At 41.7% G+C, this 26,828-nt stretch overlaps 1 protein-coding gene across 1 annotated transcript; it reads left to right on the forward strand.

The window, feature by feature from the left end:
- The first annotated feature begins 899 nt into the window (after positions 1-899).
- LOC105509585 (serine/threonine-protein kinase Nek5-like) lies at positions 900-26,828 on the forward strand. The gene is made up of 3 exons (XM_011938874.1): positions 900-1,215; positions 13,623-13,740; positions 26,094-26,828. The coding sequence occupies exons 1-3, from the start codon at positions 1,152-1,154 to the stop codon at positions 26,362-26,364; spliced, it is 453 nt and encodes a 150-aa protein (XP_011794264.1). The 5' UTR covers positions 900-1,151; the 3' UTR covers positions 26,365-26,828.

Below are 26,828 nucleotides of genomic sequence, written 5' to 3' on the forward strand. Positions count from 1 at the left end.
GATCATAGCAGGCTGGGCGTGGTGGCTCACGCCTGCAATCCCAGCACTTTGGGAGGCTGAGGTGGGCAGATCATGAGGTCAGGAGTTCAAGATCAGCCTAGCCAACATGGTGAAACCCCATCTCTACTAAAAATAGAAAAATTAGCCGGGCGTGATGGCACACACCTGTAATCCCAGCTACTTGGGAGGCTGAGGCAGGAGAATTGCTTGAACCTGGGAGGCGGAGGTTGCAGTGAGCCAAGATCATGCTACTGCACTCCAGCACTCCAGCCTGGCTGACAGAGTGAGACTCTGTCTCCAAAGAAAAAAAAAAAGGGCCATAACAGCCTCCAACCTCTGGATGCTATCTTCACAGGTGGTAAAGATTTTTATTGGCCGGGTGCGGTGGCTCAAGCCTGTAATCCCAGCACTTTGGGAGGCCAAGACAGGCGGATCAGGAGGTCAGGAGATTGAGACCATCCTGGCTAATATGGTGAAACCCTGTCTCTATTAAAAAATACAAAAAACTAGCCGGGCAATGTGGCGGGCGCCTGTAGTCCCAGCTACTCAGGAGGCTGAGGCAGGAGAATGGCGTAAACTCGGCAGGCGGAGCTTGCAGTGAGCTGAGATCCGGCCACTGCACTCCAGCCTGGGTGACAGAGCGAGACTCCGTCTCAAAAAAAAAGAAAAAAAGATTTTTATTACTTGTTTCCTATGTTCTTGATAACATGGGCTGACAGGGAGCTAAAATTTGTACATGTGCTGTAAGTTGAAATATGTAAGTATATCACTGAAATGAGCAATTATGTGTATAAATTGAGTTTCCCTCAATTATCTTATTAAGTTATAAATCAATTTAAAATAGGCAACTAGAATAAAAATTTTATCACACCGAAAAAGCCAGTTTACAAAGCAATGAGTGACTCTTCCCCCCATCAGCTATGTGACAAGAAGTCACTAAACTTTTCTATATCTCAGCTTTTTTATTAGTAAAATGAGAGGTGGGATTAGGTTACCTCCAAGGTTTTAACATTCTGTGATCTTATACAAATGCAAGTGAAGAAGCATTTTTATTTGTAATAACACTTTCCTCTTCAGATGGCCAAGTTACTGTGATTGAAGGCATTCCAGAAAACAGGAAACAGTGGCGGCATGAAGCTCCAGGAACTTTAATGAGTGTTTTGGCAGCAGCACATCTAACGAGTAGCTCATTTTCTGCCGATGAAGGAGAATTTGGTATGTAGTTTATTTTTAACAACATAACCAGTCCCCAGAGGAATTTTGTCAAGATTTGCAAATGCCGAAAGGGGATAAAAATACCTTCAGCTGGGAGAGAGAATTGAGAGGGTGTCTAGCCTTTTCAGAAGCTGATTTGCTTTGTCCAATCCTATTCCAAATGCTACTAACAAAAGACATGAGCTTTCTAGGACAGTGGTGTAATTTTCTTTAATGCAATCAGCTGACAACTGGTGAAAAGTTTAAATAGGGCTAGTAGCTTTGCAGCTGATGATCTAGTATTGTTTTGCTCTACCTGAGTCAGTTTATTTCTGACAGCTATTCAGTGGACTATCCCATAGACAATAAAAATACACCATAATATCATTTGGTTTTTCCTCCAATTTTTAGCAAGATTCTGCTTTTGTTTACTTTAAGGCAGGAGTCCCCAACCCTCAGGCCACAGACCAGTGCCAGTCTGTGGCCTGTTAGGAACCAGGCCACACAGCAGGAGGTGAGTGGCGGGCAGGTGAGCATTACTGCCTGAGCTCTGCCTCCTGTCAGATCAGCAGCTGCATTCAGTTCTTATAGGTGCTTGAACTCTATTGTGAACTGTGCATGTGAGAGATCTATGCTGTGTGCTCCTTATGAGAATCTAATGCCTGATGATCTGAGGTACCCGAAACCACCCGCTTCCCTGCCCCCATCAAAAAATTGTCTTCCATGAAACTGGTCCCTGGTGCCAAAAAGGCTGGGAACTGCTGCTTTAAGGGAAGCCAACCATCATTTTCTAACATTTGAGGGGCCTGGATGTAATGGCTCACACCTATAATTCCAGGACTTTGGGAGGCTGAGGCAGGAGGATCTCTTGAGGCTAGGAGTTGGAGGATGCTGTGAACTATGATCACTGGTGTTCAGCCTGGCTGACAGAGCAAGAACTTGTCTCTAAAAATAAAGTTTGAGGGAAATCACATCATAATGAGGGTTTGGTCTTAGGTATTCAAGTGTGAAGTGCTACAAGAAAAGCTACTGCAGGCAAGCAGGGATCCCAGGAGCATCTCCACGAGTGTGAGGTCTGGGACCTGGTATTGTGGTGAAGTGGGGTTGAGCAACAAGTAGAAAAACTAAGGTACTAGATACTCTTGGAGGCTGATAAATGTTTACAGAGTTAGGCCAGGCATGGTGGCTCACGCCTATAATTCCAGCACTTTGGGAGGCCGAGGCGGGCAGATCACCTGAGGTCAGGAGTTCAAGACCAGCCTGGCCAACGTGGTGAACCCTCGTCTCTACTAAAAATACAAAAATTAGCTGGGCATGGTGGCAGGTGCCTGTAATCCCAGCTACTTGGGAGGTTGAGGCAGGAGAAATGCTTGAACCTGGGAGGCAGAAGTTGCAGTGAGCCAAAATCGGCCATTGCACTCCAGCCTGGGGGACAAGAGTGAGATTTTGTCTCAAAAAAAAAAGTTTACAAAGCTAATTACCACTACAAAAACAAAGTAATTTTTAACTGTCAGTTGAGTCCCAACAATTAATGAATACACACTTTATAATAGTTTGAAAGAGGCTTTCTAATGGAATTTTTTTATGTGGAACAGGACATTTTACTAACACATCTAAATATCTTTGTTTCTCTGAAGTACAAAGCCAACAGTTTAAGATTATAAACTCATAATTAGTCATTAATGTCTCAGCATTATATGTTATTTGGAGATGATCTAGATAGTTAATGAATACCTATCATTTAACTTAGCAAAACTCGAGGAGAAAAAGTTACCAAAAGGATTTGAAAAACCTTTTTTAAGTAAATACATTATAAAATCTAATTATTATTAAAACTTCTACCTGGCCAGGCTCATGCCTGTAATCCCAGCCCTTTGGGAGGCTGAGGCCGGAGGATCACTTGAGCCTAGGAGTTCGAGGCTGCCATGAGCCATGATCATGCCACTGTACTCCAGTTAGTGTGACAGAGTGAGACTCCAACTCTAAACAAACAAAAACCTCTTATTTCGTTACATTTATTTATTCCTTCTTAACAACTATGTTTTGAAATTTTCAGAAAACATTGGACAAATCTAGCCATCATCTTATTTCTTTATTAATCATTTCTATAGTTTGTGAATGTTAGGCAGTCACCACCAAAGCAAAAGCCCTAAGGTTAATACATGGATGTTTTGCTGATCAAATTACACTGCTGCTTTCATTAAACCAATAAAGTAGTCTTATTTACGAAAAATTTACCCAATTTATAATAATTAAAAGGCATTTGAGTTCATTTCTACTTTTCTGATAAAATATTTCATTTAAGCACCTACTTTTTCTTTAAGCCAATTAACTATACCTCTTTCATATATTTTGGTAGTGAAATATCAACCAAACACAGGTTCAGCTGCCCTCCGCTTGCAAAATTGAATAACAAGGACAAGGTGCAGTAGAAGGAAAGTGCCTTCTAATTTTTGGAGGAAAAAAATTAAAAATAGGGCACACAGTTACAAAATCACATACACATGATACATACAAACATACACGCAGAAGCAGGTTTTATAGCTTCATAAGGCTTTCATTTGCCAGTTTTCAAATAATTTTTCCTCCAACTTTATTTTTATTTTATTTATTTTTTTTGAGACAGAGTCTCACTTTGTCATCCAGGTTGGAGTTTTGGCTCACTGCACCCTCTACCTGCCAGGTTCAAGCGATTTTCCTGCCTCAGCCTCTGGAGCAGCTGGGATTGCAGTCATGTGCCACTACACCCAGCTAATTTTTGTATTTTTAGTACACACTTTCACCATGTTGGCCAGGCTGGTTTCGAACTCCTGACCTCAAGTGATCCACCTGCCTCAGCCTCCCAAAGTGCTGGGATTACAGGCGTGAGCCACCACACCCAGCGTTAGCCACCACGTCCTCCAACTTTGGACTATCAGTCTCTTGATTACCTGTTCCATTGCCCTAAACAATTGTTAGCAAGCCAACCCTCAATTTGTACTTCTGAAAGGATGACTTTTTTTTTTTTTTTCTTGAGATGGAGTCTTGCTGTGTCGCCCAGTCTGGAGTGCAGTGGCCGGATCTCAGCTCACTGCAAGCTCCGCCTCCTGGGTTCACGCCATTCTCCTGCCTCAGCCTCCTGAGTAGCTGGGACTACAGGTGCCCGCCACCTCGCCCGGCTAGTTTTTTTGTGTTTTTTAGTAGAGACGGGGGTTTCACCGTGTTAGCCAGGATGGTCTCGATCTCATGACCTCGTGATTCTCCCATCTCGGCCTCCCAAAGTGCTGGGATTACAGGCTTGAGCCACCGCGCCTGGCCTGAAAGGATGACTTTTAAGGGCACAGAACTTAAATCTAAACACTATTATTTGCTGACAAAAAAAGGGCACAAAGTTTAGTCAAGATAAGATTGCCAAGAAAGGTGTCTGGAACAAAGGTAAGGTTTGTTATGTGAACTTTAAACCAATGCCTTTCCCATCTTAAAAATTTCCGGTGGTTTGGGGTAGGGGGAGGCCTTACAAATGAAGATTTCCTTTATAGATATAATTTTTTTTTTTTTTTTTACAAAGAGTTTTAAAACAGGGCCTAATATTTAATATGTGAAAAGCAGGCAAAACTGGAAGGCAGTGCACCTACATCTTTCAAAATCAAGGATCTCACTTCTATATTGAATCCTGGGTCCCCCACAAAGAGGGAAACACCAGGAGACTGTGCTCCTTCCTGCAAATACATTCCCCTGAGGCTGGTGGGTAACCTAATGCCAGTCAAGCTACTCTGTGAGCAGCCGTCCCCAACAGGAGTCTTGTACCTTGGTGGTGAGTGTTCCCATAACCTCCAGGTGTTCAAACCTGTCTTTTAATCTAAATGCACAAAGAAGTAAGTAGCCTCATCCAGTAATAACCGTTCACTGTGTGTACCCAGAATATCTGAGATAGGTCTCAATCAATTTAGAAAGTTTATTTTGCCAAAGGTACAGATGCATCCATGACACAGCCTCAGGAGGTCCTGATGACATGTATCCAGGGTGGTCAGGGTACAGTTTGCTTTTATACATTTTAGCAAGACATGAGACATCAATTACTACATGTAAATTGTACATTGGTTTGGTCCAGAAAAGGGGCAATGGAAGCAAGGCGGGGGCGGGGTGGGGGGAGGGCTTTCAGGTCATAGGTAGATAAGAGACAAAAGTTTGCATTCTTTTGAGTCCTTGATCAGCCTTTCACTGAATACACAATTTAGTCTGGCTCAGTGAATCTGCATTTTTACATAAACAATAGGGCAGAAGCAATCAGATATGCATTTGTCCCAGGTGAGCAGAGGGATGACTTTCTGTCCTGCACCTGTGGAAATCAGCTCTCAGTTTACGCCAGGGTGAAATTCAACAGAACAGTTTTAGGGTAAAGATCCTGAGGCCTACAAGGAACTTCCTTGTGGGCAAATTGTGAGGGAGGTATGTAGCTTTATCATGATTGTAGCTGTCTTAATTAGGAATAAGATCAGAGGCAAGTTTGCCTGATGTAGTCTTTAACTTTTCTCTTGCCTTAGTGATAAATCGGTCCCAAGATTTATTTTCCTTTCACAACTGCAGCCGCTGTCAGCCACTTCCAAAAACTACAGCTTTTATCAGTGACTTGTCAGCCATTGAACACACAAAAATCAATTCTCTCTCACAGTACAATGTAATCTCTGGTACCCCAAGGTCAGATTGATCAAGTAACTTACTGCAAAAGACAGTAGAGCTTTAGATCTGAGAGGAACCTGCCCGTGACTCTTTGTACTCCACTAGGAAAACAGACCAACCTGAGGAGGGATGAGTGGCACCTTTTCTGCATTCCTTGGGGGGGTCTTAGAGTCATTAGAAGTCTCCTGCAGATTCCTCCACGTGTTATTGAAAATGGCAAAAGGAAGGAGGAGCCAGAAGTGGAAGGAAATAGTAGAACAAGTTGTACAGGAGTCAATTTGGGGAGGTTTTTAAGCTACCTAAAAGGCCAATGAGAAGTTGTACATTTTTCTCAGTAGAAGTCATGCCAAAAAGATAGGAAGCAACTGAAAAAGAAATTTCTGGAAACAGCATCCAAAAGAAGAAAAAGCAGAAAAGGCCTTTAAAAAATGTTTATAGCCTAAATGTTAAACTTTTAATTAACCTGCCTTCTGACCACAGAGTTCTGGGAAAAAAAAAAAAAGCCTGTGTCTCATAATTCTTTGTGGTATGATTAAAAAACGAACACTAGGGCCAGGCATGGTGACTCACGTCTGTAATCCCAGCACTTTGGGAGGCCGAAGCGGGTGGATCAGGAGGTCAGGAGTTCGAGACCAGCCTGACCAACATGGTAAAACACCATCTCTACTAAAAATATAAAAATTAGCCGGGCGTGGTGGCACATGCTTGTAATCCCAGCTACTCAGGAGGCTGAGGCAGGAGAATCGCTTGAACCTGGGAGACAGAGGTTGCAGTGAGCCGAGATTGCGCCACTGCACTCCAGTCTGGACGACAGAGCGAGACTCCATCTCAAAAAAAAAAAAAAGAAAAAGCAACCCAACCAACCAAACAAATAAAAACAAAACTTTCCAAATCTCTTACTGGATTTCAACCAGGACAAAAATAAAATAGGTGTCCCATTCAGTTTGTCTAGTTCTGAAACTAGCTCTTTTCTTTCCCAATTGTGCACACAAAGTGAATTAATTTAGACATTTGAAAGGATCTCATTTTGGCTACTGCTGCTTTTGACCATACTGGGTTAGGTGAGTTCTGTTTCCTAGATATTTACAAAAGGACACACCATAAATGTTATACGTAATCCAGCTGGTGTTTTACTAACTGGAATTGGTCACAAATGAAAAACCAACCCACAATCTCAAACAATAGAAAACAGCTGCAATCTTAAAAGCACACTATGTAAAAAGAGACCACTGGTGCCACACTGCCAATCCTTTGATTCAAACTTTCTCTCTTGAGGCAGAGATGAAAAACCTTGACCCCAACCTTCTGCTGTGAAACAGAGGAAGAAAAAAGGCAATTTTCTGCAGAGCTCTTTACCCGAATTTCCTGCCCAAAGACGAGACCAAAGTGCTCACTAAGAGAGAATTTGAAAAGTATCCAAAATAAAGTTTAGGCTTTCAACCAGAGTAGGAGGGCTGAATTCAGGAGAACTCACCTGAAGCACCTGATAGGACTTTTTATTTTTTAAAAAATTTTGTGGGTACATAGTAGGTGTATATATTTATGGGGTACATGGGACGTTTTATACATATGAAATAAGCACATCATGAAGAATGAGGAATCTGTCCCTCAAGAATTTGTCCACTGAGTTGCAGACAATCCAGTTGTACTCTTTAAGTTACTTTAAAATGTACAGTTAAGTTTTAATTGACTATAGTCACCCTTTTGTGATAGCAAATAGTAGGTCTAATTTATTCTATTTTTTTGTACCCATTAACCATCCTTACCTCTCCCCTATTCCCCCACTACTCTTTCTAGCCTCTGGTAACTATTCTACTCTCTATGTCATGAGGTCAATTGTTTTGATTTTTAGCTGCCACAAATAAGTGATGTATGTCTTTCTGTGCCTGGCTTATTTCACTTAATACAGTGATCTCCAGTTCCATCCATGTTGTTGCAAATGACTGGATCTCATTCTTTTTTTTTTTTTTTTTTTTGAGGCGGAGTCTCGCTCTGTCGCCCGGGCTGGAGTACTGTGGCCGGATCTCAGCTCACTGCAAGCTCCGCCTGCTGGGTTCACGCCATTCTCCTGCCTCAGCCTCCCGAGTAGCTGGGACTACAGGCGCCTGCCACCTCGCCCGGCTAGTTTTTTGTATTTTTTAGTAGAGACGGGGTTTCACCGTGTTAGCCAGGATGGTCTCGATCTCCTGACCTCCTGATCCGCCCATCTCGGCCTCCCAAAGTGCTGGGATTACAGGCTTGAGCCACCGCGCCCGGCCTGTCTCATTCTTTTTTATGGCCAAATAGAACTCCACTGTGTATATGCACCACATTTTCTTTATCCATTCATCTGTTGATGGACACTTAGGTTGCTTTAAAATCTTAGCTATTATAAAGAGTGCTGCAACAAACACAGGAGTGCAGCTATCTCTTTGATATACTGCTTTCTTTTCTTTTGAGTATATACCCATCAGTGGGACTGCTGAATCATATGCGAGCTCTATTTTTAGTTTGTTTGGGAACCTCCAAACTGTTCTCCATAGTAGTTATACTAATTTACATTCCTACGCATAGTGTACAAGGGTTTTGATATGGTTTGGATCTGTATCCCCATCCAAATTTCATGTTGAAGTGTAATCTCCAATGCTGGAGGTGGGATCTGGTGGGAGGTGATTGGATCATGGGGGTGGTTTCTCATGGTTTAGCACCATCTCCCTAGTGATGTTCTCATGATAAAGTTCTCATGATATCTGGTTGTTTAAAAGTGTGTGGCATCCCCTACCCCCTTCCTTTTGCTCTGGTCATGTAAGACATGCCTGTTTCCCCTTTTCCTTCTGCCATGATTGTAAGTTTCTGGAGGCCTCCTCAGAAGCTGAGCAGATGGCTAGCATCATGCTTTCTGTACAGCCTGTGGAACTGAGAGTCAATGAAACCTGTTTTCTCTTTAAAATATCCAGCTTTAGCAGTTTGAAATTGGACTAATACAGAAAATTGGTACTGAGAATGGGCATTGCTATAAAGATACCTGGAAGTAAGGGAGGAGACCACCCCTCATATTGTCTTATGCCCAATTTCTGCCTCCAAAGAAAGAAGAAGTAAAAACTAAAAGGCAGAAATGAAATCCACAGGCAGACAGCCCGGCACCGCACCCTGGGCCTGGTAGTTAAAGATCGACCCCTGACCTAATTGGTTCTGTTATCTATAGATTACAGACATTGTATAGAAATGCACTGTGAAAATCCCTATCTTGTTTTGTTCCGATCTAATTACCAGTGTATGCAGCCCCTAGTCACGTATCCCCTGCTTGCTCAATCAATCATGACCCTCTCACATGCACCCCCTTAGAGTTGTGAGCCCTTAAAAGGGACAGGAATTGCTCACTCGTGGAGCTCAGCTCTTGAGACAGAAGTCTTGCCGATGCCCCTGGCCGAATAAACCCCTTCCTTCTTTAACTGGGTGTCTGAGGAGTTTTGCCTGCCGTGCGTCCTGATACAGAAATGTGGAAACAGCTTTGGAACTGGGTAACAGGTGGAGGTTGGAACAGTTTGGAGGGCTCAGAAGAATAGAGGAAGATGAGGGAAAGTTTGGAACTTCCTAGAGACTTGTTAAATTGTGACCAAAACACTAATGGGGATATGGACAATGAAGTCCAGGCTGAGGAGGTCTCAGATGGAAATGAGGAACTTACTGGGAACTGGAGTAAAGATCACTTTTGTTATGCTTTAGCAAAGAGGTTGGACAGTGCCCTTTCCCTAGGGATTTGTGCAACTGTTAAATTGAGAGAGATGATTTAGGGTATCTGGTGGAAGAAATTTCTAAGCAGCAAAGTGTTCACGATGTGACCTGGCTGCTTCTAACAGCCTATGCTCATATGTGTGAGCAAAGAAATGATCTGAAACTGGAATTTATATTTAAAAGGGAAGCAGAGGCTGGGCATGGTGGCTTATGCCTGTAATCCCAGCACTTTGGGAGGCCAGGGCGGCCTGATCACCAGGAGTTCGAGACCAGCCTGGCCAACATGGCGAAACCCTGTCTCTAATAAAAAGACAAAAATTACCTGGGCATGGTGGTGTGCACCTGTACTTTCAGCTACTTGGGAGGCTGAGGTGGGAGGATCGCTTGAACCTGAGAGGCAGAGGTTGCAGTGAGCCAAGATTGCGCCACTGCACTTAAGCCTGGGCAATGGAGTGAGACTCCGTTTCAAAAAAAAATGTAGAGGGTAAATTTGTGTTATCTGTTTTTTATCATGTGATGAATACATATTTGGTCTCTGTTTCTATTTCCTAGGATACAGCTCCTAAAGCCCTTAGAATCCTTGAAGTAGTAAGAGTGTCTTTTGCAGGCCAGTGGGATGACTGGTGGTTGGGGGCCCCTTGACAGTTTCAGGATGGGGGCTGGTCATCAGAAAGACCAAGGCAGGATTAAGATTGGAACTTTCAGCCTCCTTCCCCCTATCTCCAGGGGGACAGAGGGGCTGGAGACTGAGTTCAATCACCAATGGCCAATGATTTGACCAACCATTCTCAGGTAATGAAACTTCTATAAAAACCCCTATATGGCAAAGTTTGGAGAGCTTCTGGGTTGGTGTGCACATCATGTGGTGGGAAGGTGGTGTACCACAAACTCCACAGGGACAGAAGCCCCTGTGCTTTGGACCCTTTGCCCAATGTACTTTTCCATCTGGCTTTTCATTTGTATTTTTAATAATAAACCAGTGATAGTATTTTCCAGGGTTCTGTAAACCATCCTAGTAGACGGTTAACCTGAGGAGGATTTGTGGAAATCCCCGACCATGTAGCCAGTGCACACAGAAGTGTAGGTAACTTGGAGACTTGCTACTTGAGACTGGCCTCTGAAATGAGAGCAGTCTTCTGAGACTGATCCCTTCTTTAACCTTTAACTCTTGGAGTTCTGGGTAGTTAGTGCTGGAATTGAATTGAATTGTAGGACACCCAGTTGGTGTCAGAGAATTGGTTGATGTGGGTGAAGCAGCACTGTTGTCTAGGGTAAATAGCCGAGATTCATTGTCTCACGGCCATGGAAAACTAGGACGTGGACAGACCCCACAATGAGGTTAAAAGCAGAAGTTTACTAGGTGAAAATATGGCAGGATGAGCCACGGACAAAACCCCTCAGACACCGAGATAGTGAAGGGAGTGGCTTTTATCAGCTGGGAGCATCGGCAGGCTAGTGTCTTAATATCCGAGCTCTTCAGGTGCTCAACTTCTGTCCCTTTTAAGGGCTCACAACTCTAAGGGGGTCCACGTGAGAGGGTCGTGATCGATTGAGCAAGCCAGGGGGTACATGACAGGGACTGCAAGCACCGGTGGTCAGAGCGAAACAGAACAGAACGGGAGGTTTCACAATGTCTTTCCATACAATGTCTGGAATCTATAGATAACATCAGTTGCTAGGTCAGGGGTTGAATTTTAACTACCAGGCTTAGGTCAGGCAGGCCCAGGCCTGGTTTCGGGTCTGGTTCCTAGGTGCTGGGCTACCTTCCTTTAGTTTCTCTTCTCTTTCCTTTTCTGAGTATAAAACAATATGAGAGGGTCTCACTCTTCCCTCAAAAGAAAGAGAAAAGCTCTCTGCTACAGAGAGGGGTCCTGGAGAACAGCGAAATGTATTTTTATAGATGAGCGTCAGGGGGCGGCGTCTGATTTACGTGGGGCATGAAAGATTAGTTGAACCAGGTGTGCCATTTGCATAGCACTTGAAGAAGCTGGCCACCCCACCCTAATCTTTTATTATGCAGATGGGTTCTCTACCTGGTTGGTACCATGTTGCCTGGTTTTTCACTGTACATGTGGTGACAAAGAAAAGGGATGATGGAGCCTCCATGTTGAACATATCTGGCTTTAAGGTAGCCCTTTTCCATTGGCACAACTGCCAGCATTTACCTGTGCAAGCTTCCAGCTGGCTTATCCATGTCTGCAGCTCAATTTTTCAGGCTGCTCTTTGTTAGAGAAGAAATGATTTGGGGGCTGCTATTTGTTAAAAGAGGACTCTGAGGACTCTGTTGCCCTTACTCTAAGTCTAAATAATTTCTTTTTATCTCTTGTATCATGGGGGAAAAAATGTGTACATATTTAGTGTCAGAAGTATTGTGAGTGAAAACAGTTCAGATACAGAAAAAATAAAATTTAAATTTAAAATGGACATCACAGACTCAAAAAGTAATTCAGGAGTCCCTGATTGTCTCATGAATTATTTCATTGTCATGCGCGTCCATGTGAAGAGATCACCAAACAGGCTTTGTGTGAGCAACATGGCTGTTTATTTCACCTGGGTGCAGGCGGGCTGAGTCCGAAAAGAGAGTCAGCAAAGGGAGATAAGGGTGGGGCCGTTTTATAGGATTTGGTAGGTAAAGGAAAATTATAGTCAAAGGGGGGTTGTTCTCTGGCGGGCAGGAGTGGGGGGTCACAAGGTGCTCAGCAGGGGAGCTTTTTGAGCCAGGATGAGCCAGGAAAAGGAATTTCACAAGATAATGTCATTGCTTAAGGCAAGGACCGGCCATTTTCACTTCTTTTGTGCTGGAATGTCATCAGTTAAGGCAGGACAGGGCATTCGCACGTCTTTTGTGATTCTTCAGTTACTTCAGGCCATCTGGGCGTATACCTGCAAGTCACAGGGGATGCGATGGCTTGGCTTGGGCTCAGAGGCCTGACATTCATTATGGTGTTTTTGTTTGAATCAGGATCCAAAAAAGTTTCATATGTCCAAAAAAAGTAATTCATAGGAGGAGTTAGACTGGATATGAAGAATTTTAGTTATATTGTATCCAGTTTATTTCACTTACATTTTTCTTATAAATGTGCAAGAGTGATATAGGATTAAGAATGTATACTGAGAAGAGTCTAAAAGCATTATACTAATTTATATTCATAAAATATAAATCAATGATTTATATTTAGGGAATATAATTCTAAAGGCTAAGAAAACATGTCATTTCATTGGGAACATTTTATTTGTGATTGATATATGAAATAAAAGCACATCTTACAATTGTACAATCTTAGAGTAGTTGAGGGGGTGCTGCATTGCTATAAAGAAATATTAATCAGCCTCAGCAACATGGTGAAACCCCATCTCTACTAAAAATACCAAAATTAGCTGGGCGTGGTGGCATGTGCCTGTAATCCCAGCTACTCAGGAGGCTTAGGCAGGAGAATGGCTTGAACCAGGGAGGTGGAGGTTACAGTGAGCTGATCACACCACTGCACTCCAGCCTGGGTGAGAGAGTGAGACTCTGTCTCAAAAAAAAAAAAAAAAGAAATGAAATATTGTACTATCTTCAGTCTAGTCCTTTTCCCAAGAGAGAAAGAAAAGCACATTTTAAATTAAAAAAAAACCAAAAAACAAAAAACCCTGCAATACAAAACAAAACAAAACAAAAAGATGAAGGTGTGTGTGTGCTTTGGGTTTTCCCTACAGGCATTCACGATGAAGCCTAACCATGGTGGGATACTCAGATTATAGAAACAGTGGATAATAAGAGTGATTTAACTGTGGTAAATCTTTTTTTAACACAAAGATTTTTTAAATTTTTCTAATACAGTGAAATTATCTACCCCAAAAGTGGAGGTGTTTTATCTCTTCCTATCTGACCCTTATTCCTGTCACTTTTTCTTATCTGCTTGTGTTATCATCCCTTTCTTATTCTCTGTTTTGATGGCAATGGCTAAAAAGTTTACCATTATATTGATGTTCACTATCAGGTTTTTGGTATATGCCCCTCATTGGGTATATAGGCTGGGATGCTTTCATATCTTTCTCTGTCATTTCTTTAGCAATGGGAACATTAAAACAATGGCTACCCAAAGAAGAAGATGAAGGGAAGGTAGAAATGGTCTCTGGCATTGAAGTAGATGAGGAACAACTAGAACCAAGATCTGATGATGATGATACGTAAGTGATTTGTTTTTCTAAGACCACCAGAGCGGGCACAAAAGAACCAGTGGGTAGGCAAGGGTAGAAGCAAAACTGCAAATTTATTTTGGTCACCTAAGGTGTGGGGAAGAGGTCTGTCGGCCTTCGGCAAAGAAGGCCGACAGAGTCCCCCGGTGAAGCTCTCGGACGGAGTTCCTGCAGTCCCGACATCTCGACAGGAGTGAGGGACTGAGGAAGGCCACATGGCGCGCTGGCCGAGAGCGGCTTTTCTAGGAGTGGGAGGGCAATAGGCGGGGCACGGGCGTGTCGGGGGGCGTTCCGCAGGTGCGACCAGGTAAATCTTGGTCTCTTCGGATTGACGTCACCTGGCGCATGCCCGGTTGGTCTGCACCCTCCCTGGGCGCTGGCTGCATTTTCGCACGCGCGGGAAAAGTTGGTGAAGAAGAACCCGGAAGTGCGCCATCCTGCCTCCGTTCATCCAAACAGTAAGTAGATCATTTGCCCATACCTAAGTTAAGCACTGGTACAAAGTGAAAATGCTGCTGCTGAGACATTCAAAATAGCCAACTGAGACCTAGCTACAAAGATCAAGTTTTACAATGCATGGATTTGGTTCTGGGCTCCCCATTCTTCTCCAACGGCATGATTTTCTACATTGGCATCAGTGATATTCTGTCTTAACTTCTGTGGCTTCCATCATACCTCCTGATACCTGGTGGGGCTAGTCCTCACACCTTGTGCTAGTCTTCACAGCTTTTTCTTCAAAATTATCTTAACTATTGTTGCCCGTTCCTCATCATACACTGTATATCAAGGTTGTCCAAGCCACAGCCCAGGACAGCTTTGAATGTGGCCCAACACAAGTTTGTAAACTTTCTTAAAACATTATGAGATTTTTTTGCAATTTTTTCTTTTTAGCTCATCAGCTATCATTAGTGTTAGTGTATTTTACGTGTGGCCCAAGATAGTTCTTCCAATGTGCCAGGGAAGCCAAAAGATTGGACACCCCTGCTGTACATCTTTGCACTCTCTTACAAAGTATGAGAAACTTTGTTGGGATTTTGGTGGGAATGACATTTTATTTATTGATTAAATTATGGGAATTGGCATATTTGGGATTATGAATCTTTTAAAATTATTATTATTATTATTTGAGACAGAGTCTCACTCTGTTGCCCAGGCTGGAGTGTGGTGACACAATCACAGCTCACTGCAGCCTCGAACTCCTGGGCTCAAAGCAATCCTCCCACCTCAGCTTCCTAAGTAGGTGGGACCACAGGCACATGCCACCATGCCCAGCTAATCTTTTTTATTTTTTGTAGAGATGAGGTCTTGTTATGTTGTGCAGGCTGGTCTTGAACTCCAGCTTCAAATTGTCCTTGCACCTTGGCCACCAAAAGTGCTGGGATTACAGGTGTGAGCCACTGCACTTGGCCTAAAAATTATTTTTAATTGGCAAATAAAAATTGTATTAATATATACTTATGGTATACAACATGATGTTTTGAAATATGTACACATTGTGGAATAAAAATAGCTAAATCAAGCTAATAAATATATGCATTACCTCACATGCTTATCGTTTATTTGTGGTGAGAGCACTTAAAATCTACTGTCAGCAATTTTCAAGTATACAATAAATTGTTATTAACTGTAGTCACCATGCTGTACCATAGATCTTCTGAAATTATTCCACCTGTCTAAGTGAAGTTCTGTACTCTTTGACCAACATCTCCTGGCTTTCCCTTCCACCTTCTCCCACCCCCAGCCCTAGAAACCACCATTCTACTCTCTGCTTCTATGAGTTCAATTGTTTTCGATTCCACGTTAGTGAGCTCATATGGCGTTTGTCTTTCTGTGTCTGACTTATTTCACTTGGCAGAATGCCCTCCAGGGTCATGCATGTTGTCACAAATGCCAGAATTTCCTTCTTTTTAAAGGCGGAATAGTATTCCATCCTGTATACATACCACATTTTCTTTATCCATTCATACACTGATGTGATTATGAATCTTAACATACATAAATATAGTATAGCTCTCGATTTATGTCTCTCTTTTCTTTGTATTTTAAAATATTTTTATAATTTTCTTTATGGCATAGGAACCACTTAATTTTGTTGTTGTTGGTATTTTAAATGGGATTTTTTTGTATTTTAATTTTATTTATTTTTTGTAGAGATGGGGTCTCACAGTGTTGCCCAGGCTGGTCTTGAACTCCTGGGCTCCAGTAATCCTCCCGTCTCAGCCTCCCAGAATGCTAGGATTATATAGGCGTGAGCCACTGTGCCTGCCTAATTTTTTTTAATTGAAAAATGATGATTTTACATATTCATAGGGTACACAGTGATGTTTCAATACATATGAAGTATAGCAGTCAGTTCAGGGTAATTAGCATATCCATCATCTCAAACATTTATTGTTTCTTTGTGTTGGGAGCATTTAATATCCTCCTTCTAGTGATTTAAAACTATATACCATATTACTATTAACTGTAGTCATCGTACAGTGGTGTAGAACACTAGAATTTATTCCTCTTATCTAGCTGTAATTTTCTGTCCTTTAAAATATCTCTCCCTTTTTTCCTCTTGTGTTTTCAAATTTGCTACTGCTAATGTATAGAACACTACTGATGTATCCTGCAACTTCACTAAACTCTCTTATTAGTTCTAAATTTTGGAGTCCTTTGAATTTTTAAAATTTTATTATAATTTACTTAACATTTGTTTTGAGACAGGGTCTTTCTCTGTTGCCCAGGCTGGAGTGTGGCAGCATGATCATATTCACTGCAGCCTTGAACTCCTGGGCTCAAGTGATCCTCTTGCCTCAGCCTCCAGAATAGCTGGGACTACAGGTGTAGCATGCCACCATGGCCAGCTAATTTTTTTGTTTTTTGTAGAGATGGGGTCTTGCTATGTTGCCCAGGCTCATCTTGAACTCCTGGCCTCAAGTGATTCTCCCACTGGGGCCTCCCATGAAGTAAACTGTGAGCCAAATGCTGGGATTACATCATGAGCCACTGCACTTGGCCCATAATTTACTTTTAAAATACATCCCAAATTTTTTAAGTAGACCCTTTTCAGTCTTCCTACTACCTACCTCTTTATATCAGCTACACAGTCCTCCTCCCTACAGTCAACCAATCTAATCTGTACAAATATAAGCAAAAATATATTTCTTGTGTAAATGTATCTTTTTTTTTTTTTTTTTTTTTTGAGGTGGAGTCTCGCTCTGTCGCCCAGGCTGGAGTGCAGTGGCCGGATCTCAGCTCACTACAAGCTCCACCTCCTGGGTTTACGCCATTCTCCTGCCTCAGCCTCTTGAGTAGCTGGGACTACAGGCGCCCGCCACCTCACCCAGCTAGTTTTTTTTGTATTTCTTTTAGTAGAGACGGGGTTTCACTGTGTTCGCCAGGATGGTCTCGATCTCCTGACCTCATGATCCGCCCGTCTCGGCCTCCCAAAGTGCTGGGATTACAGGCTTGAGCCACCGCACCCGGCCAAATGTATCTTTTTATATAAATCGTTCCATAGTGCACTGTCCTGTAATTTGCTTTTTTTTTCATTTAACAGTATTATGTTTAATACATATTATTGTTTCAAAAACTAGCATATGTATAGTTTAAATTGCCAGAACAAAAAGTATTGGGTCAAAGAGCATGTACACTTGTAAACTAGATATCATAAAACTGTTTTCTTCACAGAGTTTACACCTATTAACATCAGTGTATAGAAGTGTCTATTTCCCCATTCTCTTGCTCAGTGTGTTGTTAGAGTTTTGGATTATTGGATAATTGATAGGTTAAAAAAGTCAGTTCATGATGGTTTTAATTAGCATTTCTTTTATGAGTGAGGTTATCTTTCCATATGCTAAAGAGCCATCTTTATTTCCTCTTTCAGGAAAATTCATGGGCCATTTTAAAAATTTAGGTATTAACACTGTATTGATTTGGGAACTTTCTGCACTTTAGGGAAATTAGTCTTTTATCTGTACCATGATTCAAAAATATTTTACTTAGTTTTTGCCTTTTGTTTATGGTGACTTGTGCAATGTTATTTTTATTTAGTTAGATTTATCAATTATTTTATAAAACCAAGAGTCTAGGATTTTTTTTTTTTTTTTGAGACAGGGTGTCCCTCTATTACCCAGGTTGGAGTGCAGTGGCGTGATCGCACCTCACTGCAGCCTTGACTCCCTGGGCTCAAACTAACTTCCCGCTTCAGCCTGCTGAGTAGCTGGGACTACAGGCATGTTTCACTATGGCTGGCTAATTATTTTATTTTTTATTTTTTGTAGAGATGAGGTTTCACCATATTGCCCAGACTGGTCTTGAACTCTTTATTTTTCTCTCTTCTCTTCTCTTTTCTTCTCTTCTCTTCTCTTTTCTCTTTTCTTTTCTTTTCTTCTTTTCTTCTTCTTTTTTAACATACAGGATCTTACTTTGTTCCCCAGGCTGGAATGCAGTGGCCCGATCATGGCTCACTGTAACCTTGAATCCCTGGGCTCAAGTGATCCTCCTACCTCAGCCTCCTGAGTGGCTAGGACTATAGGCATGCACCACCATGCCCAGCTAATTTTTTTGTTTTTTTGTAGAGACAGGGTCTTGCTGTGTTGCCCAGGCTGGTCTTGAACTCCTAGACTCAAGTGATTTTCATGCCTTGGCCCCCCCAAGGGGTTGGGATTACAGGCATGAGCCACTGTGCCTTGTCAATCCCAGGATTTTAAAAGTATATTTATTATTTACTTTTCTCGATAGTAAAATATTTTATTCCTCTTTAACTTTATTCATGTTACACTACAAAGTATGGATCCAATTTTTTTTTTTTTTTTGAGATGGAGTCTCACTCTGCTGCCCAGAGTGGAGCGCAGTGGCACGATATTGACTCACTGCAACCTCCGCCTCCTGGGTTCAAGCAATTCTCCTGTCTCAGCCTCCTGAGTAGCTGGGATTACAGGTGCATGCCACCATGGCTGGGTAATTTTTGTATTTTTAGTAGAGACGGAGTAGCACCATATTGGTCAGGCTGGTCTCGAACCCCTGACCTTGTGATCCACCCGCCTCAGCCTCCCAAAGTGTTGGGATTACAGGCTTGAGCCACCGTGTAGGCCCCAACATTTTTTTTTTTTTTTTTTTTTTTTGAGACAGAGTCTTGCTCTGTTGCCCAGGCTGGAGTGCAGTGGCACGATCTCGGCTCACTGCAATCTCTGCCTCCCGGGTTCACGCCACTCTCCTGCCTAAGCCTCCCGAGTAGCTGGGACTACAGGCGCCCACCACCACGCCCGGAAATACAAAAAATAAGCCCCCACCTTTTTTTTTCCCCCAAATAACTCCTCACTTACTCCAGCACCATTTACTTAAAAAGGTTTTTGATTCTGGCTGGGCGCAGTGGCTCATGCCTGTAATCCCAGCACTTTGGGAAGCCAAGGAGGGTGGATCACAAGGTCAGGAGATCGAGACCATCCTGGCTAACACAGTGAAACCCCATCTCTACTAAAAATACAAAAACATTAGCCGGGTGTGGTGGCGGGCGCCTGTAGTTCCAGCTACTTGGGAGGCTGATGCAGGAGGATGACCTGAACCCGGGAGGCGGAGCTTGCAGTGAGCCGAGATAGCACCACTGCACTCCAGCCTGAGTGATAGAGTGAGACTCCATCTCAAAAAAAAAAAATAAATAAATAAAAGATTTTTGATTCCAATTTGAAATGCTGCTGTTACGGTATATTTTTATATGTATTTGCATTCAATTCCTATTCTTTCTAGTCTAATTATTGATTTATAAACACATTGTTTATAATATAGTTTATTTTGGGGGGCTACGTCCCCTAAATACTCTTTTTCAGAATTTTCAGGCTTGTTTCGCCTATTTTTCCATATGAACATTAGAATCACCTTGTCTAGCAAAGAAAGGAGGAAAAGAAGGAGTTTTTCTTAGCTTCCTTGCTAGCAGAATTTTGGAACCCAAAGGCCTCTTTTCATATCATACTGTCTGTGTCCCTTTCTGTCCAACCTGGGTATATTTCTTTCAGAAATCTTAGAGGTCTCTGCAACTCTTATTGGGAGTCACTTCGTTAGATAAAAGCCAGACCCTTTGATATAGGCCCTTCTCTCTTTTGGGCTTTGGCTTAGACTACTGAGAAACAATACCCTTAAATTGCCTAGAAATCCTACTGTTTGAGAACAATTTTGAGACTCATTCATGTTGTTGTATATATGGATAGTTCATTTCCTTTTTATTGCTGTAGATTCACCTGTTGGTGGACATTTGTTTCCAGATTTGGGCTATGAATATTTGTGTATATGTCTTTATGTGAACATAAGTTTTCATTTCTTGTGGGCAAATACCTAGGAGTGGAATGGTGGAGTTGTATGGTTGGTGTATTAGGGTTCTCTAGAGGGACAGAAGTAATGTAATATCAAGGGGAGTTTATTAAGTATAACTCACACAGTCACAGGGTCCCACAATAGGCCGTCTGCAGGCTGAGGAGAAAGGAGAGCCAGTCCGAGTTCAAAACCGAAGAACTTGGAGTGCGATGTTCGAGGGCAGGAAGCATCCAGCGTGGGAGAAAGCTGTAGGCTGGGAAGCTAGGCCAGTCTCTCTTTTCACATTTTTCTGCCTGCTTATATTCTAGCTGTGCTGGCAGCTGAATAGATTTTGCCCACACAGATTAAGGATGGGTCTGCCTTTCCCAGCCCACTGACTCAAATGTTAATCTCCTTTGGCAACACCCTCACAGACACACCCAGCATCAATACTTTGAATCCTTCAATCCAATCAAGTTGACAGTATTAACCATCACAGTTGGTAAATGTTTAACTTTTTAAGAAATTACCAAACTGTTTTCCAAAGTGGTTATTCTATTTCATTCCTGCGAACAGTGTGTAAGAGTTCCAGTTGTTCAACCTCCTTACCAACACTTGGTATGGTCAGTTTTAACATTTTTAACCCATCTACTAGGTGTGAAGCGGTGTCTTTATAGTTTTAAAATTGTTTATATATCTTTGCTACTAGTTCTTGTGTCAGATATCTGCTTTGCTAACATTTTCTCACCGTCAGGGTATTTGTGTTCATTTTCTTAATGGTATGATTCAAGTTTGAAATTTCTGACTAATGTATTTTTTTAATCACTTTTTTTTTCTTTTTTTTTTTTTTGAGATGGAGTCTTGCTCTGTCACCCAGGCTAGAGTGCAGCGGTATGATCTCGGCTCACTGCTACCTCTGCCTCTGGGGTTCAAGCCAATTCTCTGCCTCAGCCTCCCGAGTAGCTGGGATTACAGGCACCTGCCACCATGCCGTACTACTTTTTGTATTTTTAGTAGAGACGTGGTTTCACTATCTTGGCCAGGTTGGGCTTGAACTCCTGACCTTGTGATTCACCCACCTCAGCCTCCCAAAGGGCTGGGATTATAGGCATGAGCCAGTGCACCCGGCCTTAATCACTTTTTAAAAAAAATCTGGATTTCTAATTTATTTGTACTTGGGACAGGGACTATCATCTGAATTTTAGTGATTTTAAAGGTTTATTGTACTTCTTTTACTATTGAGCACAGGGTCAATTTTATGCCTGTTACAAATGCATATTCCTACTATTTGCGGAGTATATATATTATATGTAATTATTATATCAAGCTTAAACATTTTTTGTTAACATGTTCTGTAACCTTTTTGAAACAAAACATCACCTCCTAATAGAGATACATTGAAATCTTCAACTGTGTTTGTGGTTTTGGTGATTTCTCATAATTTGCTCTCCTTTTCATTATACTTTAAATATGTAGAAGCTGTGTTCTAATTTATGATTGTTATATCAATTTGGTAAAGTGTCCCTTTTCTACATTTTCACTTTTTTTCTCCTGGCTATTATTGTTGATGACAAAGTAATTATCATCTCATTGTTTTTCCTTTATAGGGATGCTAACTTTCTCCCTGATACCTTTATAATTTTTAAAAATTCCTTACATTCTTATGTTTCACTGTGGTGTGTCTAGGTCTAAAAATGTCTTTTATCCTGCTTGCTTCACTTTCTTTTGAGAACACATGACTTTCTTTAGTCCTGGAAAATTTTAATATTTGCTTTTCTTATTGCCTACGTTTTGATCCTCCAATTAGATATATTTTTTATCTTCTCAATTATCTCCAATAGTACCTAATTGTACTTTCATATTTTTTATTCTCTTCTTTGTTCCTTTCCAGGTGAATTTTTTTTTTTTTTTTTTTTGACAGTTTCGCTCTTGTCACCCAGGCTGGAGTGCAGTGGTGTGATCTCGGCTCACTGCAACCTCCGTCTCCCAGGTTCAAATGATTCTCCTGCTTCAGCCTCCCAAGTAACTGGGATTACAGGCATGTGCCACCACACCCAGCTAATTTTTGTATTTTTAGCAGAGACGGGGTTTCACCATGTTGGCCAGGCTGGTCTCGAACTCCTGACCTCAGGCGATCCGCCTGCCTCAGCCTCCCAAAGTACTGGGATTACAGGTGTGGATGAATCCTTGAATACTGTTTTCTAAGCCTATCTGGGTACCATCTATTGAGTTTTTAATTTAAATGATTATACATTTCATGCCCAAGATAATTATTTTTCTTATATAGTCTTGTTTCATTAATGCATAATGATTTCTCATAATTAAAAAATTTAAATAAATGCTTTGCTTTAGTTTATCTTTTTGGGCATACTTACTTTAGGAGACTTATCAAAATCCTCCATAAAAAATAATTTCCTCTGGAGTTAGTTCATGGTGCAATTTTTTTCTTTTATTAATTTTATGCCATCTGTCTTACCATTAGATTTATTCAGGTGTTAGAATTTTAGTTTGTGGGTTCCTTTTGTTTTGGAGGGTTGAAAATTGCTTTTTCTTCATTTCCTTCCTCTTCCTGTGTACCTCCTAAATATCTAACAGGGTCTTCTTCCTTGGGTCCCCTCCATTCTTGCTAGCTGGGACCCTCAAAGAGCAAGTGTGGTCTCGAAAAAAAATACCAGTAATGTGGCTGGTCTGTTTTAGCCCAATCTCTGGAAGAAAAATTCCCCCTAAGACATTTATAACCATAGATTTGGCTTCACTTGTGTTTGGAGCTTGAATTACAATACTGGTATGGGCTGGAAACATCTGTGGAGAAATTAACACTAAAATTAACATTAAGGGGTGGTGATACTCCTGGGGTTTTTAGAAGTTAATATAAGTCACTCTGGAGGGATAAATGTTGGATTTTTTCACTAAAGCACTGGTGAAGATGAACTTACAATTGAACATTTAAAAACAGACTCCACTATGACAGACTGCAAATAGAACAAATGCTGATTAGACCATAAAGAATTTCAGATAATATAATTATCTTAGGAAGACTATATTATTGTATATTTAAAATTATATAATTTAATTAAATTGAGGAATCCAAACATAAGAAAAATACAGTCCCTCAGTAAAGAGCAGGAAGATTGTCTTAGCCTGTTTGGGCTGCCCTAACACAGTACCTCAGACGAGTTAACAAAAATGTCAGAAATACACTTCTAGTTCTAGAGGCTAGGAAGTCCAAGATCAAGGTGCCAGTAGAGGCCGGGCGTGGTGGCTCACGCCTGTAATCCCAGCACTTTGGGAGGCCGAGGCGGGTGGGTCACCTGAGGCCAGGAGATCGAGACCAGCCTGGCCAACACGGTGAAACCCCGTCTCTACTAAAAAATACAAAAATTAGCTGGGCATGGTGGCAGGTGCCTTAATCCCAGCTACTTGGGAGGCAGAGGCAGGAGAATCGTTTGAACCTGGCAGGCGGAGGTTGCAGTGAGTCGAGATCCAGCCATTGCACTCAAGCCTGGGGGACAAAAGTGAGACTTCTCTCGAAAAAAAAGTGCCAGTAGATTTGGTGTCTGGTAAGGGCTAGCTTTCAGCTCCATACACAGCACCTGCTAGCTGTGTCCTCACTTGGTGGAAGGAGCGAACAGGCTTCCTTGGGCCTCTTTTATAAGGGCACTAATCCCACTTATGAAGGCTGGGCTCTCATGACCTAATCACCTAAAGGCTCCACCCCTTAATACTATCACTTTGAGGATTAGGTTTCAACACCTGAATTGGGAACAGGGGCACAAACATTCAGACCATAGCAAAAATTTTTATAATTAACTAGAACCTCTGGAAGTTGAAAAAAATCTGTGAATAGAAATTAAAATTCAACTGATGGTTTAAAAAACAGAATAGATACAGGTAATGAAGGAGTTAGTAACTGGAAGATAGGTCTAAGGAGAAACATGATGGAAAATGTGACAGAGAAGTTAAGAGGCATGAAGTCAAATGTATATGAAAAGGAGTTCCAGAAGAAAAGAATATGAGAAAACAATATGCAAATCAATTCCAGCTGTGAACTTTCTATAATTATTCGAAGCCAGGAATCATCATATCTGGGAAATAAGACAATTATCAAGCAGCAACAATGAAAAGAAATTTATACCTAGACACAGCAGTTTAGTAGAGGAACAAAGACAAAGGAAAGTGTGTAAAGCACATGTCTCAGGAATGGTAACAGTAAGTGTGAGCTGCACTTACTGGTCCACCCAAATTTATGGTCTCCAGTTTTAGTGGGGTCCTCCGTGATGACTGGCAATCCGAAGCCTGGTCTGCTTCCTTCCCAGTGTATCAGCGATTCCAGACCCTCATCCCTCAGCTCACTCCCGTCCAGCACGCACTCATCGTGTGACTGTGCCTCCTCCTTCACAGAGATAGTATGCGTTCTGCAGAAGGAATCATCTCAGTTTTCTAGCTCCATAACTTCTCTATATCCACGAGTGCTTCTCTCCTTTTCTCTCCCTATCTTCTTTTTCCTAGGAAAAACTGTCCCTCTTCCTGCTGAAAGCCCATAGTCTGCAGGTGCTCTAAAACCCAGCCTCTTTTCAGTGACCTGCCTCCTGTTTTCAATATCTATTACCTCGTTTCCCTCAGCATATAAACTGCCCAACTCTCTCCCATTAAAAACAACAACCAAAAACCATTGCCCCCGTGTTCTTTAAATAACACCATTCCTTTCAGAGCCAGGCTCACTGAAAGAGGAGTTTAAACTCATTGTCACCACCTCTTTTTTTTCTTCAGACGAGTGTCTTGCTCTGATGCCCAGGCTGGAGTGCAATGGCATGATCATAGCTCATTACAACCGTATACTCCTGGACTCAAGCAATCCTCCTGCATCAGTCTCCTGAGTAGCTCTCCCAGCACTTTGAGAGGCTGAGGAGGGAGGATTGTTTGGACACAGGAGTTTATGACCAGCTTGGGCAACACAGTGAGACCTCCTAACTGCTAAAAATCAAAAACCTGGGCATGGTGGTGCTCGCCTGTAGTCCCCACCTGTCACCACTTTGTTAACCTCATTGCTTTCTTGACCCCTGTACATTGGCTCCTGCTGTGTGGCACTCCTCTGAAATATTCTTTCAACAGTCATCTATTACTTTGAAATTGGCAAGTCAAATAATCATTTCTCAGTCCTCATCTATTTGGCTACTCCCTTGGCTTCCACAATACACATCTTCTTGGCTTTTACCAGCTCTTTCTCAATCGCCTCCACTTGCCACTTGGTTTTGTTTTGTTTTGTTTTGAGATGGAGTCTCGCTCTGTCTCCCAGGCTGGAGTGCAGTGGTGTGATTTCGGCTCACTGCAACTTCTGCCTCCTGTGTTCAAGTGATTCTCCTGCCTCAGCCTCCTGAGTAGCTGGAACTACAAGTGTGCACCGCCATGCCTAATTTTTTGTATTTTTAGTAGAGAGGGGGTTTTGCCATGTTGGCCAGGCTGGTCTCAAACTCCTGACCTCACACTTGCTACTTAAATATTAGGTTGGTGCAGTTACTTTTAGGTTTAATTTAGGTTGGTGCAGATTGTCTTATTCATCTATTCCCTTTCCTTTCTAAAAATATCAATGTTGCAGTCTTAGACACAATTTTAATTCCTGGTTCTATGAATCAGTAGTGGTGAGACCTTCAACACATTTTTTAACCTCTCTGAGCCTCAGCTTCTTTGCTTATAATTTGGTGATAATGTCTACCTCAAAATGTTGTTAGTATTAAGTGAAATATGGTATAAGTGCCCTAGGATAGTGATGGGCATATAGTAAGGGCCCGATGTATGGCAATTTTTTTTTTTTTTAAATTCTCTCTTCCTCTCCTTTTAAACATTAGATGATGGAAGTTAATGAATATAATAATGGGTGTTTAACACAATGTACAACTCAACAGAAGATAGATTCTCCCAACATTAGTTGTTTATCATGCTTAGAAAAACCTGGGTGAAAATGCAACTTTTATATTGCTCAACTGGGAATGGAGAAAAGGGAAATGAGTTTTTACATGTATTCTCCAGTGCTTTCATATCATAACACTGATTTTTAGTGCTTATTATTTCAGAAATTTTGAAGAATCTGAAGATGAGTTGAGAGATGAAGTAGTAGAATCCTTAAAAAAACTTGCTACTTTCAAAGAGGAAGAAAAAACAGGAGAGGCCCCCAGTGCCTCTAAGGACTCTGGAAAGTCAAGTGAAAGAGAGGGGATAAGTATGCAGACATCTGAAGAATTAAGTGAAGGCTTGGAGAATATTTCTACTACATCTAATGACCACATTTGTATTATAGATGAAGACCAAGGAACATCAACAACTAGTCAAAATATACAAGTGTGATTATTGTACTTTTTCTTAAGTAATAAGTTAGTGTCTAGTGTCTATTGCCTACAGTATTTATTTGGGTACAAGTCATAAATGCTCATTTACTGTAAGGGTTTTCTAGTAATCTCAAGGATTTATTTTTCTTTCAATTTAGGAAGTAGAACTAACTTTTGAATATAGACATTAATATTTTTACTTTAAAGTTTCTATTAAGAAATCTTAGGCTGGGCAATCCCATCACTTTGGGAGGCCAAGGCGGGCAGATCATGAGGTCAGGAGTTTGAGACCAGCCCAACTAACATGGTGAAACTCTGTCTCTACTAAAAATACAAAATTAGCCAGGCGTGGTGGCGCATGCCTGTAATCCCAGTTACTTGGGAGGCTGAGGCAAGAGAATCACTTGAACCCAGGAGATGGAAGTTGCAAGAGAGCCGAGATTGCGCCATTGCACTCCAGCCTGGGCAACAAGAGCAAAACTC

The sequence above is a fragment of the Colobus angolensis genome, unplaced genomic scaffold (genome assembly GCF_000951035.1).
Source record: "Colobus angolensis palliatus isolate OR3802 unplaced genomic scaffold, Cang.pa_1.0 Scaffold101, whole genome shotgun sequence".
Classification (NCBI taxonomy): domain Eukaryota; kingdom Metazoa; phylum Chordata; class Mammalia; order Primates; family Cercopithecidae; genus Colobus; species Colobus angolensis.